This window comes from Strongylocentrotus purpuratus, unplaced genomic scaffold (genome assembly GCF_000002235.5).
Source record: "Strongylocentrotus purpuratus isolate Spur 01 unplaced genomic scaffold, Spur_5.0 spur5_scaffold_1, whole genome shotgun sequence".
NCBI classification, from domain to species: Eukaryota; Metazoa; Echinodermata; class Echinoidea; order Camarodonta; family Strongylocentrotidae; genus Strongylocentrotus; species Strongylocentrotus purpuratus.
In genome coordinates, this window is record NW_022145594.1 from 23,539,236 (window position 1) to 23,562,460 (window position 23,225).

General features: G+C 36.2%; 1 protein-coding gene across 4 annotated transcripts in view; it reads right to left on the reverse strand.

Moving 5' to 3' along the window:
- LOC105437315 (alpha-N-acetylgalactosaminide alpha-2,6-sialyltransferase 2-like) overlaps positions 1-22,951 on the reverse strand; it is a 34,724-nt gene extending 11,773 nt beyond the window's left edge. For 2 of the 4 annotated variants that reach the window (XM_030977842.1, XM_030977839.1), the window contains exons 1-2: positions 2,550-4,620; positions 708-852 (exon numbers count right to left, since the gene is read on the reverse strand). Coding sequence is in view for 2 of the 4 variants with exons in the window: in XM_030977839.1 (XP_030833699.1) it covers positions 708-817 (110 nt within the window). In the remaining 2 variants the exon portion in view is untranslated. Of the gene's footprint in view, positions 1-707; positions 853-2,549; positions 4,631-22,899 lie in introns of those variants that run through there. The other 2 variants (XR_004062650.1, XM_030977841.1) reach the window with 2 other exon arrangements.
- Between the last annotated feature and the right edge of the window lie 274 nt (positions 22,952-23,225).

Here is a 23,225-nt window from a genome sequence, read left to right on the forward strand (position 1 = left end):
AGCGCATATCCAGTATTCATCTCTGTGGTTTTACCTTTTTGGTACAAATGACCTTTATCTGCCCATGCGCAGATTGTATCTGTAAACTCCCTTATAGCAGTGAAGGGATGTTCCTTTGTCTACCACAGCAATTGTTGAGCGTACAATGAGGAACTGTATATTTTGTCCGTCATTTTCATAGTGTAACATGTTCTGCTCAAGCACAGACACTATGAACATGACTGACAAAGAAAGCGGACAAAATATACAGTTCCTCAGGTAGACAAAGGAACATCCCTTCACTGCTATTATGTAAAAATGTGTAGAACAGGTGTCAAATGCATATTCACCTTTTTACATAATAGCAGTGAAGGGATGTTCCTTTGTCTACCTGAGGAACTGTATATTTTGTCCGCTTTCTTTGTCGTCATGTTCATAGTGAGATGCAAACATTCAGAGAGGTATCAGTACTTTAGGTTCTTTGTGCCTTCAAGAGCAGGGTCCACCAATAGCCAGACGGGCCTCAACACTTATATTTTAGAATAGAGTTAACACCCTTCTGGCTTTTGGAAAATAACTGATTGGCAAGATGAAACAATGAAACTGACCCTAATCCAAAGAAGTTCATCTCCTTAACTCAATAACTGAATGAATCCCAATATTAGAAACAGTGCTAATTCTATGAGAAAAAAAAATGAATTTGATGAGGTAAAATGTTTTTCACCCACCTGTATTTTGTGTATGATACGTTATCCATATTAGCGATGTATACCAGAGTACCCATTATAGCCCCAATTAGGACCAGTTTAAAAAACGATTCAGGGTTTTGGAAATTCATCGCATCAGCCCCTCCACTTCAGATTGAACAAATGTCTGTGGAGTAAAACAAAAAGAAGCATACACAAAGCCACGTAAAATTGAAAAGTTTTTCGTTACGATTTTATGTGGAGGGGGTCCATGTTTTTATGGGAGTCCTTCTAGATAACCAGATTTAAGCACCTTAGGATTTTACGGGTCTGCCCTCTGCAGCAAAAGGCTTGGGAATCAAAAATATATAGAACAAACATAAAAACATTATTTCGTTCAAGGTTCAAATATCGGTGAGTAAAAATAAACTCTAATATGAATAAGAATTAAATTGTTATAAAGCAATGACAATAATAGATTAGTGAAGGGGAAATCAACCCCATTTTTAATCCCAATTCATGATAAATATCTACCCCTAAATGTGTTTACAGTATTTGTGCCCTTTTAGATCTTAACTTTACATCAAAGTTTGATAAGTTGCCTATACTCTAAACATATTCCTTACTGCCTCATGCAATCTTCGGTTTATGTATTTGTTGACACGTCGCATCACTCCGTAAATGTTAAACATGGATTTTTTTAAAGGATTTGTTCGATTCCCATAATACTGCACAGATACGTCAGAGATGACGTATTTCAATCATCAGTTCTGTACTCTTTTCTATGGAGTGGATCCGAGTTCATATTTTAATAATCGAATGTTCCTTTTTGTTATCGTAGAGATGAGGATAGATGTGGGGTAGCTTGATTTCTAAGTCGAGGAATGTGGCCGCTTCATAAAAAAAACTTGTTCAAACCACAGCACAGTACATGATCATCAGGATGTCATTCATTTTCCCTCTGTTTAAGGATTTGCTTGATGCCGATAATACTGTACAGATACGTGAGGGGTGACGTATCTCGATCATCTTTATTCGTTCATCCGTGGATCCGAGTTCATATTATATTAATTTCCCTTTTTGTCATTGTAGAGATGAGGATAGATGTTGGGTTTGGCCGCTTTCTATAAAAACATGTTTGGAATTGATTGTCATATGATGAACCCCAACTGAAAGTGGTCTTCATACCTCAGACACACCACCAAATTAAACTGACATCGTTACCAAACCAACCTTTTCTCCACCATTTTGTGTAATGTAATGTTTTGTTCGGTCTCTCGTCGGTCTCGTTGGCGTGACTGAGGTATCACATATTATTGGATACGTGAACTAGTCGGTAACACAGGAAACCTTCGCGGAAGAGGTTTACGGTACACCATGTGTAAAGTCCTAGAAGGACTAAGGAAAGTGGATAGATGGAGACGGATAGTCAACCTGTCCGAAACGTCGAGTCTACTCTCCTGCTCCTGCTCTGCAACTCTACTCAACTCTCCAAATCAATCCAGTCTTCTACTCAAACCTCTCATCCTGTCTACAACTTTCTGGTTTACAGTCCTTTTCAGGACTATACTCACTTCCGAAAGATACTCTTCCTTCCAACCTCCACTTTCTCGCCTTTCCATTCACTTCTATTTTCTATCCACTTTCCTTAGTCCTTCTAGGACTTTACACATGGTGTACCGTAAACCTCTTCCGCGATTGTTCATACCACCATGCAAACCTTCAAACAGGAAACCTTGTACATTTTCCTGAAACAAATTTAGGTGTGTGTACGAAAGTGGAAGATCGCTTTAGGGAGAAATAAACTTTGGCGTCACTTTATTTGAATTTAAATTCCATGCATAGAATAGCGGAATCTACTCTTTAAAAAAAAAATTTATTCACCACTTTCAAATGATCCACCAGTGCCATCAGTGGTTGGAATAGATAGAGAAGTGGTAGGCCGCGTCAACTGTTCAACCTTCTTAAAAAGTTCACGCGGGGTACATTCTCTAAGCTGATCACGGTGATGCTTACTCCTTGCAGATCCCAGCTGGTTACTGTAATGATGGGATGCTTTTCGGAAATTCTCACGATCAATTTCCAATCCATTCGGAAAAGCTTTTCGTTCTAGCGCTCGGAGTTCCCGCTTGAGCTGACGGAGATCATCACAATACCATGGAGATTCAGGTCGACTTGTGATGATGCGCGTAACTTCAGGGGTGTGCTTGTCAAGGAGAGAGGAAAGCGAATACTCAAACTGGTCTACCTGTTCGTTAACGTTGTCGGAAGAAAATGAGTATAGTTCAGACAAAAGAATGTCTTGACGAAATGCCTCAATGTTAATTTGTTGTATTTTCCTAGTTCTAATCTTCACCTTAATGGGCTTAGGTTTACGAATATTCATGGAGCATATGACAGCTACATGGTCAGATGGAAGATAACTCGTTGATGATACGTTACTGATGAAATTGTCATTTGCTCGTGTAAGAACCAAATCTAATGTGTGTCCACTTGTATGTGTTGGAAATTGGACATGTTGCTGAAGATTAAGAGATGAGATAACATTCAGAAAGCTGACGGAGTTGGAGTCTGTAGCAGAGTCCATGTGATAGTTGAAGTCACCGACGATCATTAACTGATGTGATGAAGATACCAGCTGCTCCATGAGCTGTAGAAAAAGGTGCTCTGTTGACTGACCTGAAGCTGTTCGTTGTGGCCTATATAAGACCAAAAGACGAGTTGGAACTTGTCCATGCGAGGTGACAAGTACATCAATACATTCAAATGATTTGAAGATGTTGGCCGATTCAAACCTCTTTGTATTAAAGGACTGTTTTATGCATACAGCCACACCACCTCCAACACGACCCACCCTGGGCATCTGATGTAAATCATAATTTTTAAGGGTGGAGGATATTTGAGCTAGGGGAATGTTGTCACGATCATCGCCCGTGAACCATATCTCGGTCACGGCTGCGATGTCTATTTTATAATTAAGCATAAGGTCACAGAATATGTGTGTTTTATTTTTCAGCGATCGGGCGTTCCATAGGGCGAATGTCACCGGATCTTCCGCAGTTTCCCGTAGCTGCAGACGACGTTGGCACCTTCCACCTTTTCGACATCGCCTGGTGCGACCTCTACAGATGCCTATTTGGTTTAAGGTTGACCAGACTGATGAAGATATTTTGAATTGCTTAGAGTTCAAGTTGTATAGTCGGTATGAATGTCATACTTAATTTTACTGGTAGACATAGATATTCTATCTACAATACTGGTATTAGTATTGGGATTCTCACTATTTGAGGAGGGACCTGGATTGGGGTGTATGTCCCCACACTGAACAAAACTTAATTGAAATGTAGAGGCACAAGTAGGAGTTGGGTAATATGATATTCTTTTACCAACATATTTCACATGGAGTTGAGAATTTAAACACACTTTAGGAGAAAAGTTTGTGACTAAATGAGTATTGATACCAAGTTTATTGCTACCAGAACTAGTGCAATAGATACTACAACATATCAGCACCAAGACAGCAAGAGCACAGCTCTTAGCATAAGAGACTTTGTGAATGAGAGCCATTGTGAATGACTTACGTAATCTATTGTTAAGTACTCAATAGATCCAGGATTCTTTCACAGAATGAGCGGTTACAACTGAATGAGTACACTTCACTAAACATGATGAATAGAATGAGAACATTGACTTACACATGTGTTGTACAATATGGCTACTACATGTAGGCCTACTTACAAACTGATGACAGGCAAATCTCAATCACATAAATACATACAAATTATCCAAAGATACAATTTTCCTGTGTGATCAGTGGCATATTACAAACAAACTAGTATAAAAATGAATATTGTAAATGAACTCAGATCCAACTTAATTGAGGAGAGACTTGGAGCAGCTGTGACGCGCCCCAACTCACTCAGTACAAAAAAATTTCAAGGATTTTTTCAAGGGGGGTGTTTTAACATTTTTAAATCGGGCCGAAAATTTCGCAACACCTCAGAATAAGCGCGGGGGGGGGGGGGTAAGAGGACACTTTTTTCTTCTTGGTCCAAACAAAAAAAAATAAGCGGGGGGGGGGGGGGAAGGGGGAAGAGGACAATTTCTTTTTGGTCTCGAAATTGGAAAATTTGACGTTTTGCTCCGTTGGGAGGGGGGGGGGGGGTAAAGTCAACTTTTTTAGGTCAGCCATTGGTATAATTTTTTTTAATTAAAAAAGTAAAACAAAATTACCAAAGGGGGGGGGGGTTCCTCAAAAATACACACATAAAAAATACCAAAGGGGGGGGGGGTTCAACCTCCAAAACCCTCCCCCTGCGTACGCGCCTGCTGTGACCAATACGTTTCTGCCCGTTCCGATTTTCCTTGCCACATTGGCCATTGTCCCCAAAAATGGGATTATTTGCGTTGAAGTTGAACGGAATGAGGAATGGCGAGATCGTGCAGGGTTTTTATAGCTCCCGAGCTTGGACGGGTTTGCACACGCTCTAGGAGCGGGTTCGAACGCACTAAGAACGAGATGAGGACGAGTTTAACTGTCTATGAACGGGGTAGTCGGGTTAAAAACTAGTGGTGAACTAGTTAGAATGGGTTTGGACGTATTGGGAACGAGGTGGAACTAGTTAATAATGGGTTTAAACTGACTACGGACTGGCTTGGACTGCAGTGAAATGGCTAACGGGGTAGTCGGGTTAAAAACTAGTGGTGAACTAGTTAGAATGGGTTTGGACGTATTGGGAACGAGGTGGAACTAGTTAATAATGGGTTTAAACTGACTACGGACTGGCTTGGACTGCAGTGAAATGGCTAATTTGCTCGATCTGAACTTGATATGAACTGACTGTTGACGGGGTACAGACGAGATGGACGTATTGAAGACTGTTCATGAAAGAACTAGGATCGTATTATAGACATTATTTACACAATTTGCCCCATCCACAACCCGTTTTACGATTTTCTAGAACGGTTCCAGAACGTAGTGAGAACTAGTTTGGTGTGATGGTGGCTTAACTTACGGGCATGTGCATGATTTTTCTGCACTGGAATTAAACAATCATCACCAAAGAAACAAAATTAATGATGCATATTTTGTGACATGTGTATAAAGGAGGAAGAAAATGACAAGTGGAGTGTAATACACCCCCCCCCCAAAAAAAAAAAATGTAATGAGGAAATGCGATGAATGTAGGAATCTTGCGTGCAGGGTCCATAAACGATGCCATTATCGTTGTTATCATTTCGTTCATTATGTTCCACAAAGTATAATATTACACTTATATTTAGGTCCCTTGTGATCGATAATGCTGCAGATAGAAACATTTTCCTTGATATTTTGACCTCGACACTTCCTCAATCGACGCAGAAGTCAACATTAGCAAGTTTAAAGGGGAATATTAGTTGGCATTTTACCACATGCATGCAAGTTGTTACTAATAATATAACCCATGGTGAAAACTGGTATCACAATTATCTTTGAAAGTGTACGTAGTGTTATTAATTAATAAAAAATGACATTTTATAATTGTATAAATACAAAATATACAATCCACTTGCTTCTATGAAGAACAAGTTACCGTGCATGACTTTTTTAAAGGCTTTCCCCGCCAATTTCGCAATGTTTTTTCAGTCCATTTGATGAAACATTCTTTCAGTTCAGCGCATGCACCATTTGAAGGTGGAGGCTATCATTCAATTAAGCGTCGGAAATTCATTCCGTCTATAGGCACGTCTGCGAAGATTTACTCAAATTCGTCAGGAATGGCTGAAAGGTGATCCCAAGCATTCAGTTTCGCGAATTGGCAGTCAATTCTTAATATGATCATTAGAATTAACATGTACACTGTAGGTTATAATGGTGGAATAATTATTTTAACCCCAGTTTAGGGAAGGATTTAAAAAATGATTTATTTCTAATAGATCTAGATAATGGCATACATTCTCAGATTTTATTGAATAATATTTTACGAGTGTTTGTTTTGCGTGACTGCTAAAGCATTTGTGTGCTACTATGCTAATCAGCTAAGGGACCTACGTCCTTGAGTCATAATTGACAGTAATGAGGATTAATGCCTCACAAAAGGGCACTAATATAGCTGATCGACACGATTTTGATCCTGGGGCCTCACAGTAACAAAGCCATTGTTTAGCCACTGAATCATGACTGTATGCAGCGGGTGCTAGGGTTCGCGGCCGCCCCCACAAATAAAAAAAACGAAGAAAATGCAATATATTATCAAAAATTCATTGCACTTTCCACCGGTCTCCCACAGGAATGATTCCTCTGTGTGACTATGCCTTGAACCACAATGCATGGCCCTACAGAAGATTTTTTTCTGTTGGGGGCCGGGGGAAAATGTAATGAATTTTTGATAATTTATTGCATTTTCTTCGTTTTGGGGGATTTGTGGGGGCGGCCGCGTACCCTAACAACCGCTGCGTACAGTCATGATTCACTGGCTAAGCAATGGCCTCGTTACTGTGAGGCCCCATGATCAAAACCGTGTCGATGTGCTATATTAGTGCCCTTTTGTGAGGCATTAATCCTCATTACTGTCAGTTATGACATAAGGACGTGGGTCCTCTAGCTGATTAGCCTAGTAGCACACGCATGCTTTAGCAGTCACGCAAAATAAACACTCACAAATTATTATTCAATAACATCTGAGAATGTATACTATTATGTAGATCTATTAGAAATAAATCATTGTCAAAATCATTCCATAAATTGGGGTAAAAATGATTATTCCACCATTATGACCAACAGTTTATGTTGTTTATGTAGACCCCACCAATTTTGGTTTAATTTCCCGAAAATCGAATGAATTTTAAATAGGCCTATATTCTTTATCATTGTCCTTACTGGAGAAGCTGTCTGGTGCTACAATGAAATATTATTATCATTACTATATCGTCATCATCATTATCAGTATTATTATTATTGTTATTATTATTATTATATATCATTATATATTATTACATACAAATAACTATCACTACTATTATTATTATTATTATCATCGTCATCATTATGGTTAGAAGATAAAGCGATCGCACCCTACATTCTCCCCTTGATCGATTGGTAAAGGAGAAGCAGATATCTTGATTGAGGTAACCAAGATTATTTTTGCTTATCTTGGCGCTCTTAGGTCCTTGAGAAATCAGGAAGGCCCAGGGTTGGGGCGGTTGTCTCCCGAGATCAGTAGTAAAATGCGGAATCTTGAAACAGAATAAGCATACCGCTGAATGGGAGTACCAATGAACTTGTACTTTCCCTTATGTTGATGTTGTACAGCTACATTACATGAATCAGTGGTATAATGCACAAGTACAGTACAAGAATCAGTGGTGTAACATACAATGCATACAATAGATACAAAGGCTATTAGGATAGCCACCTTCATTGTAAAACTCGTACGACCGTGCAGACTGTGCACTAACATGTGGAGTAAAGGTATGACAGGCAAGTGAATATGGCTACTTACGACACAAGTAAGGCAGTGGTGAATGCAAAACCAGTAGATGTAATATGACAAATATCACATGAAATATGGCCGAAATAGTCTAGTAGCCTCCTGAAGACATACAGAATCAGATGATATAGATAAAGTAACTGAATAACAGATTAAACAAGAAAAATATACAGTAAAGTGCAGAGCTCTGTGGGCGGGCATCCACCAGGCGCGTACAACCCTCTTATGCTGGTACTATCTATTTCTTTTTCTATTTAAAGGTATTACAAAGTTTTGGGAAATTTTGAAAAATGGGTGGATAGTGATTCTTTACAATTTTGATATATTTGGATGCCTCTGGGGATGAATTGAAAGGACTAGAAATTTTAGCCCCTAAAACACTTCTGCTTTCGAGAAAAATTAAATATAAAGATTTACCGGTGCTCCCGGTAAATTTTGAAAATTTTCAAATAGCTCCTACGGCCGTACAATGGTAGCTGCGACCATGAAAATCTCAGAATATGTAGTTGTGGTATATAATTTCCGAACGGGAATAGCTAATCGGTCGATTTTAGTCAAGAAACATTGTTTTACAGCTTAATGAATATTTGACCTTGAGAGGGAGCTATACAACATAAAGTATTTATTATTTACAATTTCATAACTTAAGAGTCGATTTCGACCGCGACAACGATCAGTGAATATTGTAGGATCGCATATGCTTCCAATATGTTCATTTGAACCAAATTCACGACCCCATACCAAAACTTTGTATTACCTTTAATGTCACTGTCTTCACGAGAACAATATGAGAAATATGCTCGTATTAAACCATATTTTGGTTACCGGGACATTTCTCTGTTCTTTCCCCCTTTCTCGCTCTCTCTCTCTCTCTCTCTCTTTGTTTTCTTTTCCCCTGATGTCTCCCCACCTTTATACTTATCGTTTCCTCGTCATACTACAGTACTAATCATTTGCAGTAATTCGAAGAAAAAAAACATTTAGGACAACCTCTACAGTGGCTGCGGAGCGTCTTTCAAAGTAAGTGTGCACTACCAAAAAAAATGGCACTATCTTGACAAATTTGGCACCTACAATGGGCACTCTTAAAGCGAAAAAATATTATTATTGGGTATGGTATATACCCCTACATTGTAATTAATACATTAACAATTATGGTCATCAATATTCTTTATTCTTTATTTTGTCCTCCTCTGTATGATAGTGTAAAGGATCATAAAATAATAGTGATAGTGGTGGTTATTTTACCTGACAGCTAAGAAAGCAATAAATGCTTGTTAGTAAGCAACCAGAAGACCGACGGCTTAATGTCCTCTCCGAGGGACCTGGTAATGAGGATTAATGCCTTACCAAAGGGCACTAGCGCATCGACATGGTTTCGAACCCGGATCACCGGGTATCGAGACCACTACTCTACCGACTGAGCCATCGCGCCTATTGAGTTAAAGGACTGTGGTAAAATACCAAATAAAATTTCCCTTTAATCTTGCCCATGTTGACAACTGCGTCGATTGAGGAAGTGTCAAGTTCAAAAGATCAAGGAGAGTGTTTATAAACGTAACATTATCAATCATGGGGGACCTCAATATGAGTGTAATATTATACTTTGTAGAACTTTAAAAAAATATAATACACCAACCAATGATTTTTTTTTTAAATTGAACTTCACCTACTTTTCCAAATTTGTAATCATTTACACTTTCCAAATAATATTTCACCATACACTTAAAAACAAACCATAAAGAAATTACGTTGTATTTGTTACCTTTCAATGTACATTTTATATAGTTTCCATAGACTGCATACTGTGCTATGTATAAGCTTTAACATATCGTAAGTTACATCGTCCATATACACAATTTTGAAGGATTTTCGAAAATGTTCTAACGAGTTTACAGTGTAATTACAAATGAAAAGTTGTTTCAACCTATTCACACTGTCCACATTTCCTGTCATTAAGAACACGCCATTTTAGCAGATTTGTAATGAAGGTAACATATTGTTCAGAAATTTAAAGTTGAATAGCCTCATCACTAAAAAAAAACATTTTCCAATTGAAAGAATCTGGTAATGACAAAACATTCGACTAAATTGATATAGTTGTCAGTTGTTGAGAAACCCATAATGTACTTAATTTTGAATAATTTTTTTTTATAGTTATAGAACCAAGAGTTATATCATCTCCGGTTTTAATTGTAATGAAATCACCTTCCATTCATTTAAAATCAATGGTATTTTTTCTAGATCTCATCTTATTCAAAAAGTAAACGGGAAAGGATTATTATAATTTTGCATATTTTACATCAAATAATAATTGAGAGGGATATATCGAGTTGTTTAGAACACCTGGTTTCTTCCATTTACCGTCTCTAATCATATGTTTTACTCTCACTATACCAGCCTGATGCCATTTTTTTAATATCAGCATAATATGCTGATAATCATATTATGATTATTAAATTTAGGTGATACGTACGTAGACGTCACCTTTTGATTTCGTCAAGATTTGTCTTTATTTATTTTTATTCTTCCTCGAATTTGTTCGCAGGATATCTCAAGACTGAATAAAGCCATTATCATTAAACTTTCCATGACGATAGATATTAGTCTAACTTAGAACTGCATGACTTTTCAGTGACTCAAGGTCATCGTGACGTCATCTAGGCGCCATTTTGTGAAAATCAAATTATGATCATATCTTCATAACGGATAGCCATTTCTCATTCGTATTTATCAGGATTAAGATCAATATTTGTCGGGTCAATTTCAGGTCAATAAATGCGCGCAAAAATGCGCGTACGCGTAGGTGCGCGGGTAAAAGCGCGTAAAATTTTAAATTGCTCAAAATCGTCTTAAAATTTTTTTTGCATCCATTTCAGGCTATTATAAGCATTTCATAAAAAATCGCGCAAAACACGCATTTTTGCACGTTTTCGTTCGTCACGGCCGAACGAAAAATAATTCCTCAAAAACTTTTGACAAAATATTCCTCCTATTTTTCCGAACAATTTGATACCATGTTTAGCTCTTTATCACTATTAATAACGGAATGAGCGTCCGTTAGGATACGCATCCGTGCGTGCGAGCTCTAGTAATACATAACATACATGTGCAAAAACATGCATACACAACATTCATTGTAACTCTTCTGAATGGATGGATACCCCCCATTTTTTTCATATTTGGATAGATTATGAGTCGGAGATATGATTTCTAGTCTCATTTGACCCTCAATTAACTCATGACGTCATCATAATGGCCTCCGAACTCAAAATTTCAATTTGCATATTATGACGTTAGCAGATTTTTGGAAAATTGATTGTATCTCTGTAAATATTGACCAATTTTCTTTCAAATTTTGATATGTTTTAGCTGAGAATATTTTCTACAAATGCAGTAACCACGATATTTCATTTCGACAATGGCATCATGGCGTATTTTTGCGATTAAAGGAGGCATGTCAATTTTTCACATTTTGCGTGTATTCTCTGAGGGACATGACTTTTTCTCAAAACTGGATTCTACATTCTTGTCTTTCGCGAGCAATATCTCCGTGGTTTATCTTCGTTTACGCTGAACTTTGAGTATGTTGTAGCTGAGACAATATGCTATCATGAGTGTGCCCTTTATTTTTCGATCAGATGCCGGGATCATGCACATATTTCACTTACAAGGTGGGATTTGAGAATTCCATCTTTCGTTTACGTGTAATCTCTATGGGAAATGTTTTGGTATATCGGTAACGCACTTGACTTCCGACCTCGAGGTCCCTGGTTCGTGTCCGGGCGTGTCCAACAATTTTTTTCTTCACTTTTTTTTCTCTTTGACCTTTTACTGTACCATCTCCTTTGAATATTAAAACACGTAGAATTGCAAATAATGTTATAAACAACTTTTTTACTTTATTATTATCCTATTATCACTTGATCCATTACTTTTTGCGTGTAATCCTTATGGGAGATGACTTTTTCTCAAATCTGGATTCTACATTCATGTCTTTTGCGAGCAATATCGCCGTTATTTCAGCTTGATTTTTGTTGATTTTTAAGTATGTTGTAGCAGAGACTATGAACATCTAAATCTTCTCTCATTTTTTTCAGTCGGATGTCATCATGGTCTGTTGATAATGATCATCATCAACATCATCATGATCATGATCATCATCATGATCATGATCATCATCATGATCATTATCATCATCGTCATCATCATTATCGTCATCATCATTAACATTACCATTAATATCATCATCTAACATTATCATTATCATCATCATGCATCATCATGATCATCATCATCGTCATCATCATTATCATCATCACCATTACTATCAAGATCATTGTCTATATAATTTCTCTCTTTCTCTAGATGACTTTTTCTCAAATCTGGATTCTACATTATTGTCTTTTGCGAGCAATATCGCCGTTATTTCCGCTTGGTTTTTGTTGATTTTGGAGTATGTTGTAGCTGAGACTATATGCTATCTGAATGTTTCCTCATTTTTTCAATCAGATGTCAGGGTCACGCTCATGATCATCAGGATCATCATGATCATAATGATGATGATCATCATCATCATGGTCTGAAATCTGGAGTCTACATTCCTGTCTTTTGCGAGCAATATCGCCGTTATTCCCGCTCGGTTTTAGTTGATTTTTTAGTATGTTGTAGCTGAGAATATGTGCTATCTAACTGTCTCCCTCATATTTTCAATCGGATGTCAGGATTACGCTCATGATCATCATCAATATCATCGTGATCATCATCAATATCATCATGGTCATCATCATCATGGTCTGATGATGATCATCATCAAAATCATCATGATCATGATCATGATTATCTACATCTTCATCATCATCATCATTAACATTATCATTATAATCATCATCCACATTATTACCTTACTATCAAGATCATCATCATCATCATTATGATCATCATTGTTTACATGTACATGTCTATATTATTTCTCTCTTTCTCAATATGGGAGATGACTTTTTCTCAAATCTGGATTCTACATTCCTGTCTTTTGCGAGCAATATCGCCGTTATTTCCACTTGTTTTTTTGTTGATTTTTGAGTATGTTGTAGCTGAGACTATATGCTATCTAAATGTCCCCCTCATTTTTTCAATCAGATGTCAGCATGATCATCATCATCAATATCATCTTGATCATCATCATCATGGTCTGATGATGATGATCATCATCATGGTCTGATGATGATCATCATCAACATCATCATGATCATGATCATCATGATCATCAACATCATCATCATCATTAACATTATCATTATTATCGTCATCATCGTCATCACCATTATACTATCAAGATCATCATCATCATCATCATCATCATTGTTAACATGTCTATATAACTTCTACCTTTCTCAATATAGTCAATATTATCATCTACCATCAGACTTGAAGACAGACCACCTTATTCGTCCTCGTGACGAATTAAATTCTAGTTTATAATAATCATTATTTCGAATGTGTTCAAGCATTGAATATTGATGACCTTGTCGAATCAAAGCTTCAACTTTGCAATACTGAAAATAAAGTTAGTTTTTTAAAATCAATGACTATCTACTTTAATACTATATGACGCGCAGTAACAGATTGAAATTTATGTAGCGTCAAAAGCCGTCAAATAACGAAACCATGGCACATAAAAAGATCCTCAGTACTGGGTCTGATTTAAAGGAAACTTAATTTGAAACCGGCCATATTCTGTCTCTCTCTCTCTGTCACTCTCGTTTGTCATTGCCTTCATTTTCCCTCGCTTTCTTCATTCTTGCCACGGAATATGTAATGTGTATGCACGTGTATGCCTCAATCATTGGGAATATACTCACTAATATCGTTGAAATGATTCTTCTCCTACCCCTTTTTCTTCATTTACTTCTTCTTAGTAGTTGTAGTTGTAGTAGTAGTAATAGCAGCAGTATCATATCAATCATTATTATTATCATTGTTATATCTATTATTAAAGTAAATATCGTAATTATAATCATTATTATAGTAAGTATGTGTTATTGTTATTATTCTTATAGTTATTTGTATGCTTCTTCTTCTATCATTAATATCGTATACACAATACGTCATGTGCCAAGAATTTATTGCTATGATATATCCAAGATGTCTACCCAAACTGTCAATTCGTTGCTGAAATAAAATCAAGCTAAAAGAAGGAACATTAGAATTTCTATTTTCAATTGAAATAAATTATATAGGAGAAATAAATAGAGAATACAATCATGATTTTGGAACTAGGGGATTAACATGGAAATAATGCACTTGTTTACATGACCACATTATCTCTTATTCATTCTACCTCAAGTTTTTCAGACTGTTTTCAAAACAATATCATGTTTGTCGATCATAGTTCCACGAGCTTGATGTCTAATGGTAATTTAAGCAATCTAAGCAACAATTTCTGAATTTTAGCGACAATCGTTCGCTTTGCTGCTCTTTAATATTATTATGGCGTGCAGTAACAAATTGAAATTTCAGAACTCATGATAAATTCGGTTTAACAGTTGATTCCACTTGGTTGATTCTATTGTTTGGGTTATTTAGCAGAACGAGATAGAAATTGACATTCTCATGGCTCACATCTTTGCAATAGTGTTCATTGTCTCTACAATGCTATTTGAACAATATTTGGTGACAAAAGACCGTATGTAGCGTCAAAAGCCGTCAAATAACGAAAACATGGCACACAAAAAGATCCTCAGTACTGGGTCTGATTTAAAGGAAATTTAATTTGAACCCGGCCATATTCTGTCTCTCTCTCTCTCTGTCGCTCTCGTTTGTCATTGCCTTCATTTTCCCTCGCTTTCTTCATTCTTGCCACGGGATATGTAATGTGTATGCACGTGTATGCCTCAATCATTGGGAATATACTCACTAATATAGCTGAAATGATTCTTCTCCTACCCCTTTTTCTTCATTTACTTCTTCTTAGTAGTTGTAGTTGTAGTAGTAGTAATAGCAGCAGTATCATATTAATCATTACTATTATCATTGTTATATTTATTATAGTAACTATCGTAATTACAATCATTATTATAGTAAGTATGTGTTATTGTTATTATTCTTATAGTTATTTGTATGCTTCTTCTGTTTTATCATTATTATCGTATACACCATACGTCATGTGCCAAGAATTTATTGCTATGATACATCCAAGATGTCTACTAAAACTGTCAATTCGTTGCTGAAATATTATCAAGCCAAAGGAAGGAACATTAGAATTTCTATTTTCAATTGAAATAAATTATATATGAGAAATAAATAGAGAATACAATCATGATTTTGGAACTAAGGGATTAACATGGACATAATGCACTTGTTTACATGACCACATTATCTCTTATTCATTCTACCTCCAATTTTTCAGACTGTTTTCAAAACAATATCATGTTTGTCGATCATAGTTCTATGAACCTTGATGTCTAATGGTAATTTAAGCAATCTAAGCAACAATGTCTGAATTTTAGCGACAATCGTTCGCCTTTGCTGCTCTTTAAAGGTGAAATTCAAAGAAAATCACAAATATGTCAACTAATGTATCACTAGAAACTGGTAAGCTAACAGATGGCCATCGTACAAGTTTTAGGTCAACTACATATCGGGTGATTTATAAAAATACAAATACAACCACCTCCATAGCAGCTGGAATTTACGAGAGATTCGCCGGAAAAATAACGATGTTTTAATGACGTCACTATATGGACCAATACTGCCCAAGCAGACGACATTCCATAAAGAATGAACATAATTGCAAAGCTACTATTTGTCAAATTATAATGAGTTTAGTGTATATACCATGAGGTTTTTTGAAATTATTAAAATGATAAGAAATTGACTCAGTCATGCTCAAAGTCACACGCACTGTACATTAAATAAAATGTATATGGGACTACACTAACACGCAGTATGAAGGCGTGATTCAACAAACTATTTGTCATATTTTTAATTTTAAGAAACATGTTTTTTCTATGATACTCTTCTACACTATTTTCTTAAAAAATGGAAAAAGCTAAGAAAAATCCCAAAATCTTCCCAAGTACTTGACAAGCTCTTTAAAGTGACTCGGTAACATTGTTGAAGGTTGATGAAAAAATTGCTTAATTTGTGTATAAAATGTCACTTATTATATTCCTTCTACTGAACTAACCCTCTGACATGCAAAAAATCCTGAATAAATTCTCAAACCACGAAGATATCTATGGTTTTCTTTGAAGGTGTCACTGTGTAACACACTCTAACAGTGATTAACAGGAAATTCTCCTAACCATTTCTGAATTTTCCCAACCGTTTTTCCTTGACATAAAGACATAAAACAGGCCATTAAAAATCTGTAGCACCTAAATGTTTGGAATTGTATGTAGAGCCAATTTATTGCTTTGTGACGATTTACATTTACCTAAAATGTAATCAAATTGTAATGATATAGTTGGGAGAATGAAGGAATCGATCAGATCAGTTTGTTCCAATGTGTACCATTAATAATGGTCCGTTTTTACTAAAATTTTCAGATTATCTTTAATTGTACATCTAGCATCGAAGTCACTGCCTTAGCACCTCTATCTCTCATCTGAACAATGTTACCAAGTCCCTTTAATAATGGCATGCGGGCATTATCAGTACTAACTTACTGGCATATTTCCCATTATTACGAAGGGATCTCGGCATGTCTTAATGACGAAACGAATGAATGTATATACAATGTTTGGTCCGTCATGCCCCCTTCCATTAAAGTGTTAAAATATTACTGATTAGTCCTATCAAATTGTATCCCGTTGTGTTACACCTTTAAATTAAATATACCTTCCTTCTTCATCTATTAAAAGTGCATCCCGTTTTTAAATGGGGAGAAAATAAAATAAGAACATTGGCCCGCCCCATTCCTTCTTCCAATGTTATTCTACTTCTATAGTATTATATATTTCGTGCAAAAAGGAAATATCACTTACCTAATAAACAAAAAAGAATTCCTAACGATATATTTTGCACAAAGCCAAATATGCCCACGAGCAGATTCGCAGATTCAATAAAAACCTCCTCAACCGTCAAATCAGTTTCAATAACAAGTTTTGAATACCCAGCTTCAAACATTGATTTCTTTGCGCGATTCAAAATTCCAATCAAAAGTAATCAACATTTTACTGTTGCCATGGCGACAAGATAAGACAAACAAAAGTAGAGAAAACCAAATATGAAGAGCTTAATTCCAAAAGGAGCTAAATCCACTTTTAATGAAAATTGAGTTATTCATATCAGAACATTTGTCACTTAAGTACCTGTCTTTTAACAAAGTTATCTACATAAATATTTGGGGAGCAATTATGAAAAAATGCACCTTCTAATATCATTTTTCTATAGATTCCTGTTCAAAATCTGGTAAACAATTCCTTTTTTCTCTAAAGTTATAAACATGGATTTAGCTACTTTTGGAATTAGACTCTTCATATATAATTATGATAATTAAATAAATTTAACAAAACACGTATCTGTTTGATTGGCCGCCTTTAAGGTAATACTTCAAAATGGGATTACATATTTCAAAGGCAACATATTCAAACCTCACTCCCTCCTTTTTTATTCGATTGGCCACCAAAATAACAATAACAATAATAGGCTTATATATAGCTCATTCTATCAAGACAATTCTATTTCGAGGCGCACCAATTGATTATTAACCTGGCTTTAGCCTAGCTACCAATACAGCGCTCTAGCATTTCAAGGAATTAATTCCTGCCAGGTACCCAATATTTCAACATATTACGCCCTTTTTTCTTCCTTTCCTTTCAATGATAATCCTTACCTCACCCTCTGTTTTCATTGTTTTTCATTGCAATAATAAGTTAACATTGTGCAATAACCTGTCTTGAAATTAATACCAATAATAAGTTGCTTTAACTTCTAAACTGCTTCAATATACAGCACATTCTAAAACAAAAAGCACGTATATCCGTTCTCAATTGCATATGTATCGCATACGTTACTTAAAACAAACTAAATATGTTATTCAAATAAATGTTAATAAAGTTATCAAAATACGCATCTGTTGATTGACCACCAAAGAAAAACGAAAGCCATTTAACTACCATTCCAATGTGCCTCTATTGAGGTGTTTATCTAGATTCAAACATCAAAATAAAGTTGTGAGAAGTTGACGCACAATGTTATCAATAGAAATCACATATTCTTTCTCAACTATACAATATTTTGCTACTTTTCATCTAAAGTGCTTGTAACAGTTTCTTTGGCAACCTCTGGTCTGGCTTTTTAAGCTCTTGATTTACAACAATTCTGTTTTTGATTTCTCTTTCAAATACGTATCTTAGTTTGAAACAGTTTTCATTAAATCCATACTTATTCCGGGTGACTTACATTTTGTATATACACCAGAATGCGATCGTTGTTACAACGTCTATTTCTCTGGCAATATTAAGCTTAAGTAAACAGGAGATATCAATGACAAAATCAATATTAAAAGTGTACTTCACAACATGTTTGATATTATCAAAGAAATTTTTATTCTGTTCACATTCGATAAACACATGCACTCTGTCCTCTATGACATGGCACTGCTAATCCCCATTTGTAAAGATTGTTTCTAACAGGTAGTATATTGTACAGCAATTTAAAATTGAACTCCCTTAAGCGAACATCACAAATAAATAAGTTGTCTTTTTCTGTCGATAGCATTTATTCATAAACTTGAATACTTTCATTTCACATTCATATCAAAATATCAAACAAAATCAGATCATACATTAGGAAGTCTAAACAAAGGTGTACCAGTACAATTCTTGATAACTTCTAGTTGCCTTCGTAGTTCAGAAGCAAATTTAAAAAAAAATCAAACTGGATTCTCCATTATCAACACCCTTATAATTTCGTAACAAAATCGATTTATAAACTGAAAACTTTTTTAATCAACCAGGTAACATAAGCCCGAAAGCTTTTATTTAATTTACACGTGGCCAAGGCATGTATCATATCTTCATCTATTGTACTGCATTTTGCATTTTCACTCATTCTCCATTTACATAAATTTCTTTTCACAGGCAATAAGTTATACAACACTTAAAAATTACATTCTCTCAATTTGTTTTCTTATACTTGTAAGAAATTCCGTTCAAAACATATCCTCCATTTTGTATTCATCCTTAAAATATTTTCCCAGAAGAAACAACATCGTGTTTTTTCCCCTTCCTGCTGTATCAGATGGTTCTACAAATATCTTGACGTTATATCACTTAAACCCTTTACGGTTTTACCTACTGTTAAATTGGGAATAGTTAGCCGTGATACATCTTGCCTTTTATCATTGGATAGTTGGGGAAGCCGAATTTTAGGTATGGCTTTACGTAATTTTGAATAATCAAATATTGCAGATCTTTTGCTATTTCTAAATTTCAATAAAGCTATTTTTTCTTCGACACTTTTTAATCCTCCATTTACTGTCAAAATGTCCTCCAAACGGATTACTCCACTATGAAACCATTATTTATAGAACAACGATGTTTTATCAAAAACAATTATCTGATTGCGCCATCAAATATTCTTTTCAACCGGGAGTTCCTTTCCCAATAATCTGTCATCAAACATCAAACATCCAATCACGAATCATTTCGACATAAAACACCGGTATTTCCTATCAAACATGGAATGTATATTATGTACTTGAAAATCTAAAATCAAATTTAGACTTCCAAAACGATTAAACCAGTCATTTCCAACTTTTTCCCACATAGCGTTCGTGCCATTAACCAACCTCCCTAACCACCTTAGCCTAAAACTGAGCACTTTCTTTTCCACATAAACCATTTTCAGCCCACCGTCTGCATAATGTTTAATATCACACCTTCTCACTTTTTCTACCCTTGTGTTCCAAAGGAATTTAAAAAATACGTTATTTAAATTCTTTATAATCATTGGTGGAACTGAATTAAACATAAGCAGGTGTACTACTTGGCTTAGTGTCAGACATTCTACAATCATCACTCTACCAAACAGTGTTAAGTTTCTCTTGCGCCAATCATCTAGAAGCTGCTGCATTTTTGCCAACTTATCTTTCCAATTTGCTGTACAAGCCACTTTTTCATTAATTGAAACCTTTTTTTTAATCCAGATATTTTACCGGACCTTATGTCCATGTCAGATCAATGTCTGGCAGTTTCCATCTTTTCTCTTTCTTACCTATCCATAAAAGTGCAGTTTTTTCTTTGTTTATTTTAGGACCCATCATTTTTTCCCGAATTCTTTTAATTAATTTAAAGTTACTGACCCGACATCACCTTCAAAGAAAGTTGTATCATTGTTCGGTTACCCAACATTATTATTGTCTGTTTATCTCTTACCATTACCATATAACAGTTTAGTAATGTGACGATCTTGACCACTACTTTCTCTTAGTATATTTTGGTATCGTTTGATTAAAATGTATTATTTTGTTCATCTTTATAATCATCTTGCGCTTGTCATACCTGTCCGTTTGGCTCACTATTAAATATTTACTGTATTTATAACTGTATTGTATAACTTGCAAACATGATCAGTTTTGGTCCTTGGACCTTTTAATCATGTATATTTATATGTCTTTTTCAACCGAAAAAAACACCAAATTAAATCGGTGTAATCAACCGACAATCCTATCGTGAACGATTCTCACGTTAAACACCCCTGAAAGGCCTATATATCCTACTTGTGTTTCCAAGGTATCACTTGCTAAAATATGTTGTGTTCTTAAGGCCAGAACTGTTGCAATTATTTTGTAGTCACAATTAAGCAGTGTAACCGGCCTCCAGTCTTTTAACCCACCGATGTTCCCTTTTTTATAAATCAATGTGATAAGCCCTTTTATCTGCAGCCGACCTCTGCCCTTTATTAAATGATTGATTGAATGCATTGACTAGATGTACCCATATTTCATCCCAGACAATTTGATAGAACTCGATAGGTAGGCCGCCTATTCCTGGTGCTTTGTTCCTTTTCATGAGAAAACAGCCTTTTTGCATTCTGATACATTCATTCAACCCTCACATTTCCCTTTGTCATCTTGACTGAGCTCTTTCACTTCTTGTGAGAACACATAGTCGTTTACACGGTACTGAGTCAATACAATTCCTTTTGTACAGATCTTCATAGTAATGTTGACCTCTATTAAAACATGCTGTTGCTTAGTAACCACAGTTTCTTCTAGTGCTGTAAGTCAGACGCTATGTTCGTGTTCGGTTGGGTTCGGCAGAGTTCGGCAATTTTTCACCCGAACTTGGTTCGGTTCGGGGTTCGGTACTATAATAGCAAGCAGCGTTATAGCCACGGCGGTCGGCACTGGGCGGGCCGGCCGGCCGGGCCCGACCAGCACGAAGGACTTCTGCCCACTCCTGCTAAAAAATAGTGCTTCCTCAAAATTAAAAATATATCCGCGTCTCTTTATCATTAATTTCCTCGACTATTTCTCCTCTTCTATAATTATTTCTCAACTGCTATTGTAACCATTTTTTCAGCATTTCCCAATAATTTGCCTGGTTTTTCTTTTGGATCCATTTCTTATCAATGAAGAGCCGGTCAGGTTCCGCCCGCAAAAAGGAGGTTAACAGCCTTGCCTTCCGTGCCTCGTACATCGGCGGCAGTTGGGCCTGCCACTCCCGTCTCACCCTCCAGCATCTAGCTTCCTCCGAGATGGTATGCCTCCTATGATGGTTTTCTCTTGTCGACGAATCCCGGCACCAAGGTTTTCAAAGGCCTTGATTTTGAAGCAGCTGGAAATCGACCCTCTCCACTTCTGCAGGTTCCACCTCAGCTTCTCTTGTAGGAATTTCTCTTCACAACTTCCTCAGTTTTCGGGTTCTCTAATTCTCCCTCCTCTTCTGGTGTTTCTAATATAAGACGTAGAGCTGAAAATCTTCCACCCTTTTCCTCACTTCTTCATGATGATTTTGTATTTCCTCTTGTATTTAGAAATAGTTTTAGTTTTCAGCTTATTATGTTCTTATAAAAGACCAGTTGGAGAGCTTTGATTGAACTAATAAGTTGTATAGCTTTATTGAGGCTCTATGTCAGTCAGACATCTTTGTAGTCATCTGATGTACAAGTATTCATTGTTTCATAACATGACCTGGCATGAGTCATGGGTTGCAGGTCATTCTATATTTAGTTATACATGCTAGTCTGTATTTGCAGACTCTGTTAAACTACATGTAGCTATCACTACACAGCTCGTCAACTTCGTCTCTTTGATCTCACTGAATTAATCAGTTCCGATATTTTAGTTTCCATGCATGTCTTTCACTTCACTGCTGCTTCTCGAATTTCGTTTTTCAAAGTGTCTCAAAGGTTGGCCAGCCTTATACAGCCATATTACAGCCTTATCACCGCCTTATCACCGGCGTATTTGTCAAGCATTATTTCCATGGCTGCCATGCCTCTGTTATTAGAGCGAGTGCCGCAGTCGAACTCAATCTCGAACGTGTTTTCACCTATGTGCGCAATATCAAATATAATTGTACAGCTGCTTTTCGAAAGAGAAGCGATTATAATTCCCGCCGAAGCTTTCCGCCGCCAAGCGAACAGATATACGCCACTTCAAACAAAAGTGGTTTAACACACTATTGAACAGGAACACGGGAGGGGAGCCATTCAAAAGCGTCACACGACGATGGACATATATAGTTACACATATTGGTAGAGGTCAGTAACACATATCTGTAAAAATCTTTAAAGGAATGATTTGTACTTACCACTAGTAGAACTTGAAGTTGCGTGTAGATGACGAAAAACAGAAGTAGACTACTATAGTAGAAAAGGTGTAGGTTGATGATGGGCAAATGAAACTCGACACTTCTACTGTAGTTGGGTTCCTCAGCTAAAGTGTTCGGATATGAAGTCCCCGTGCAAAATTATATACACAAATTCTATTGGAAATCCTGATGTCAGGAAAAGTGATTATAGAGTCGAAACAAGTCCAGCTTCCTTTTATCCAAAGTAGAAAATACACTAGACGAACAGAATTCCGAATTATTATTCACGCTATAGTGTTCGGATATGAAGTAAAGTCCCCGTGCAA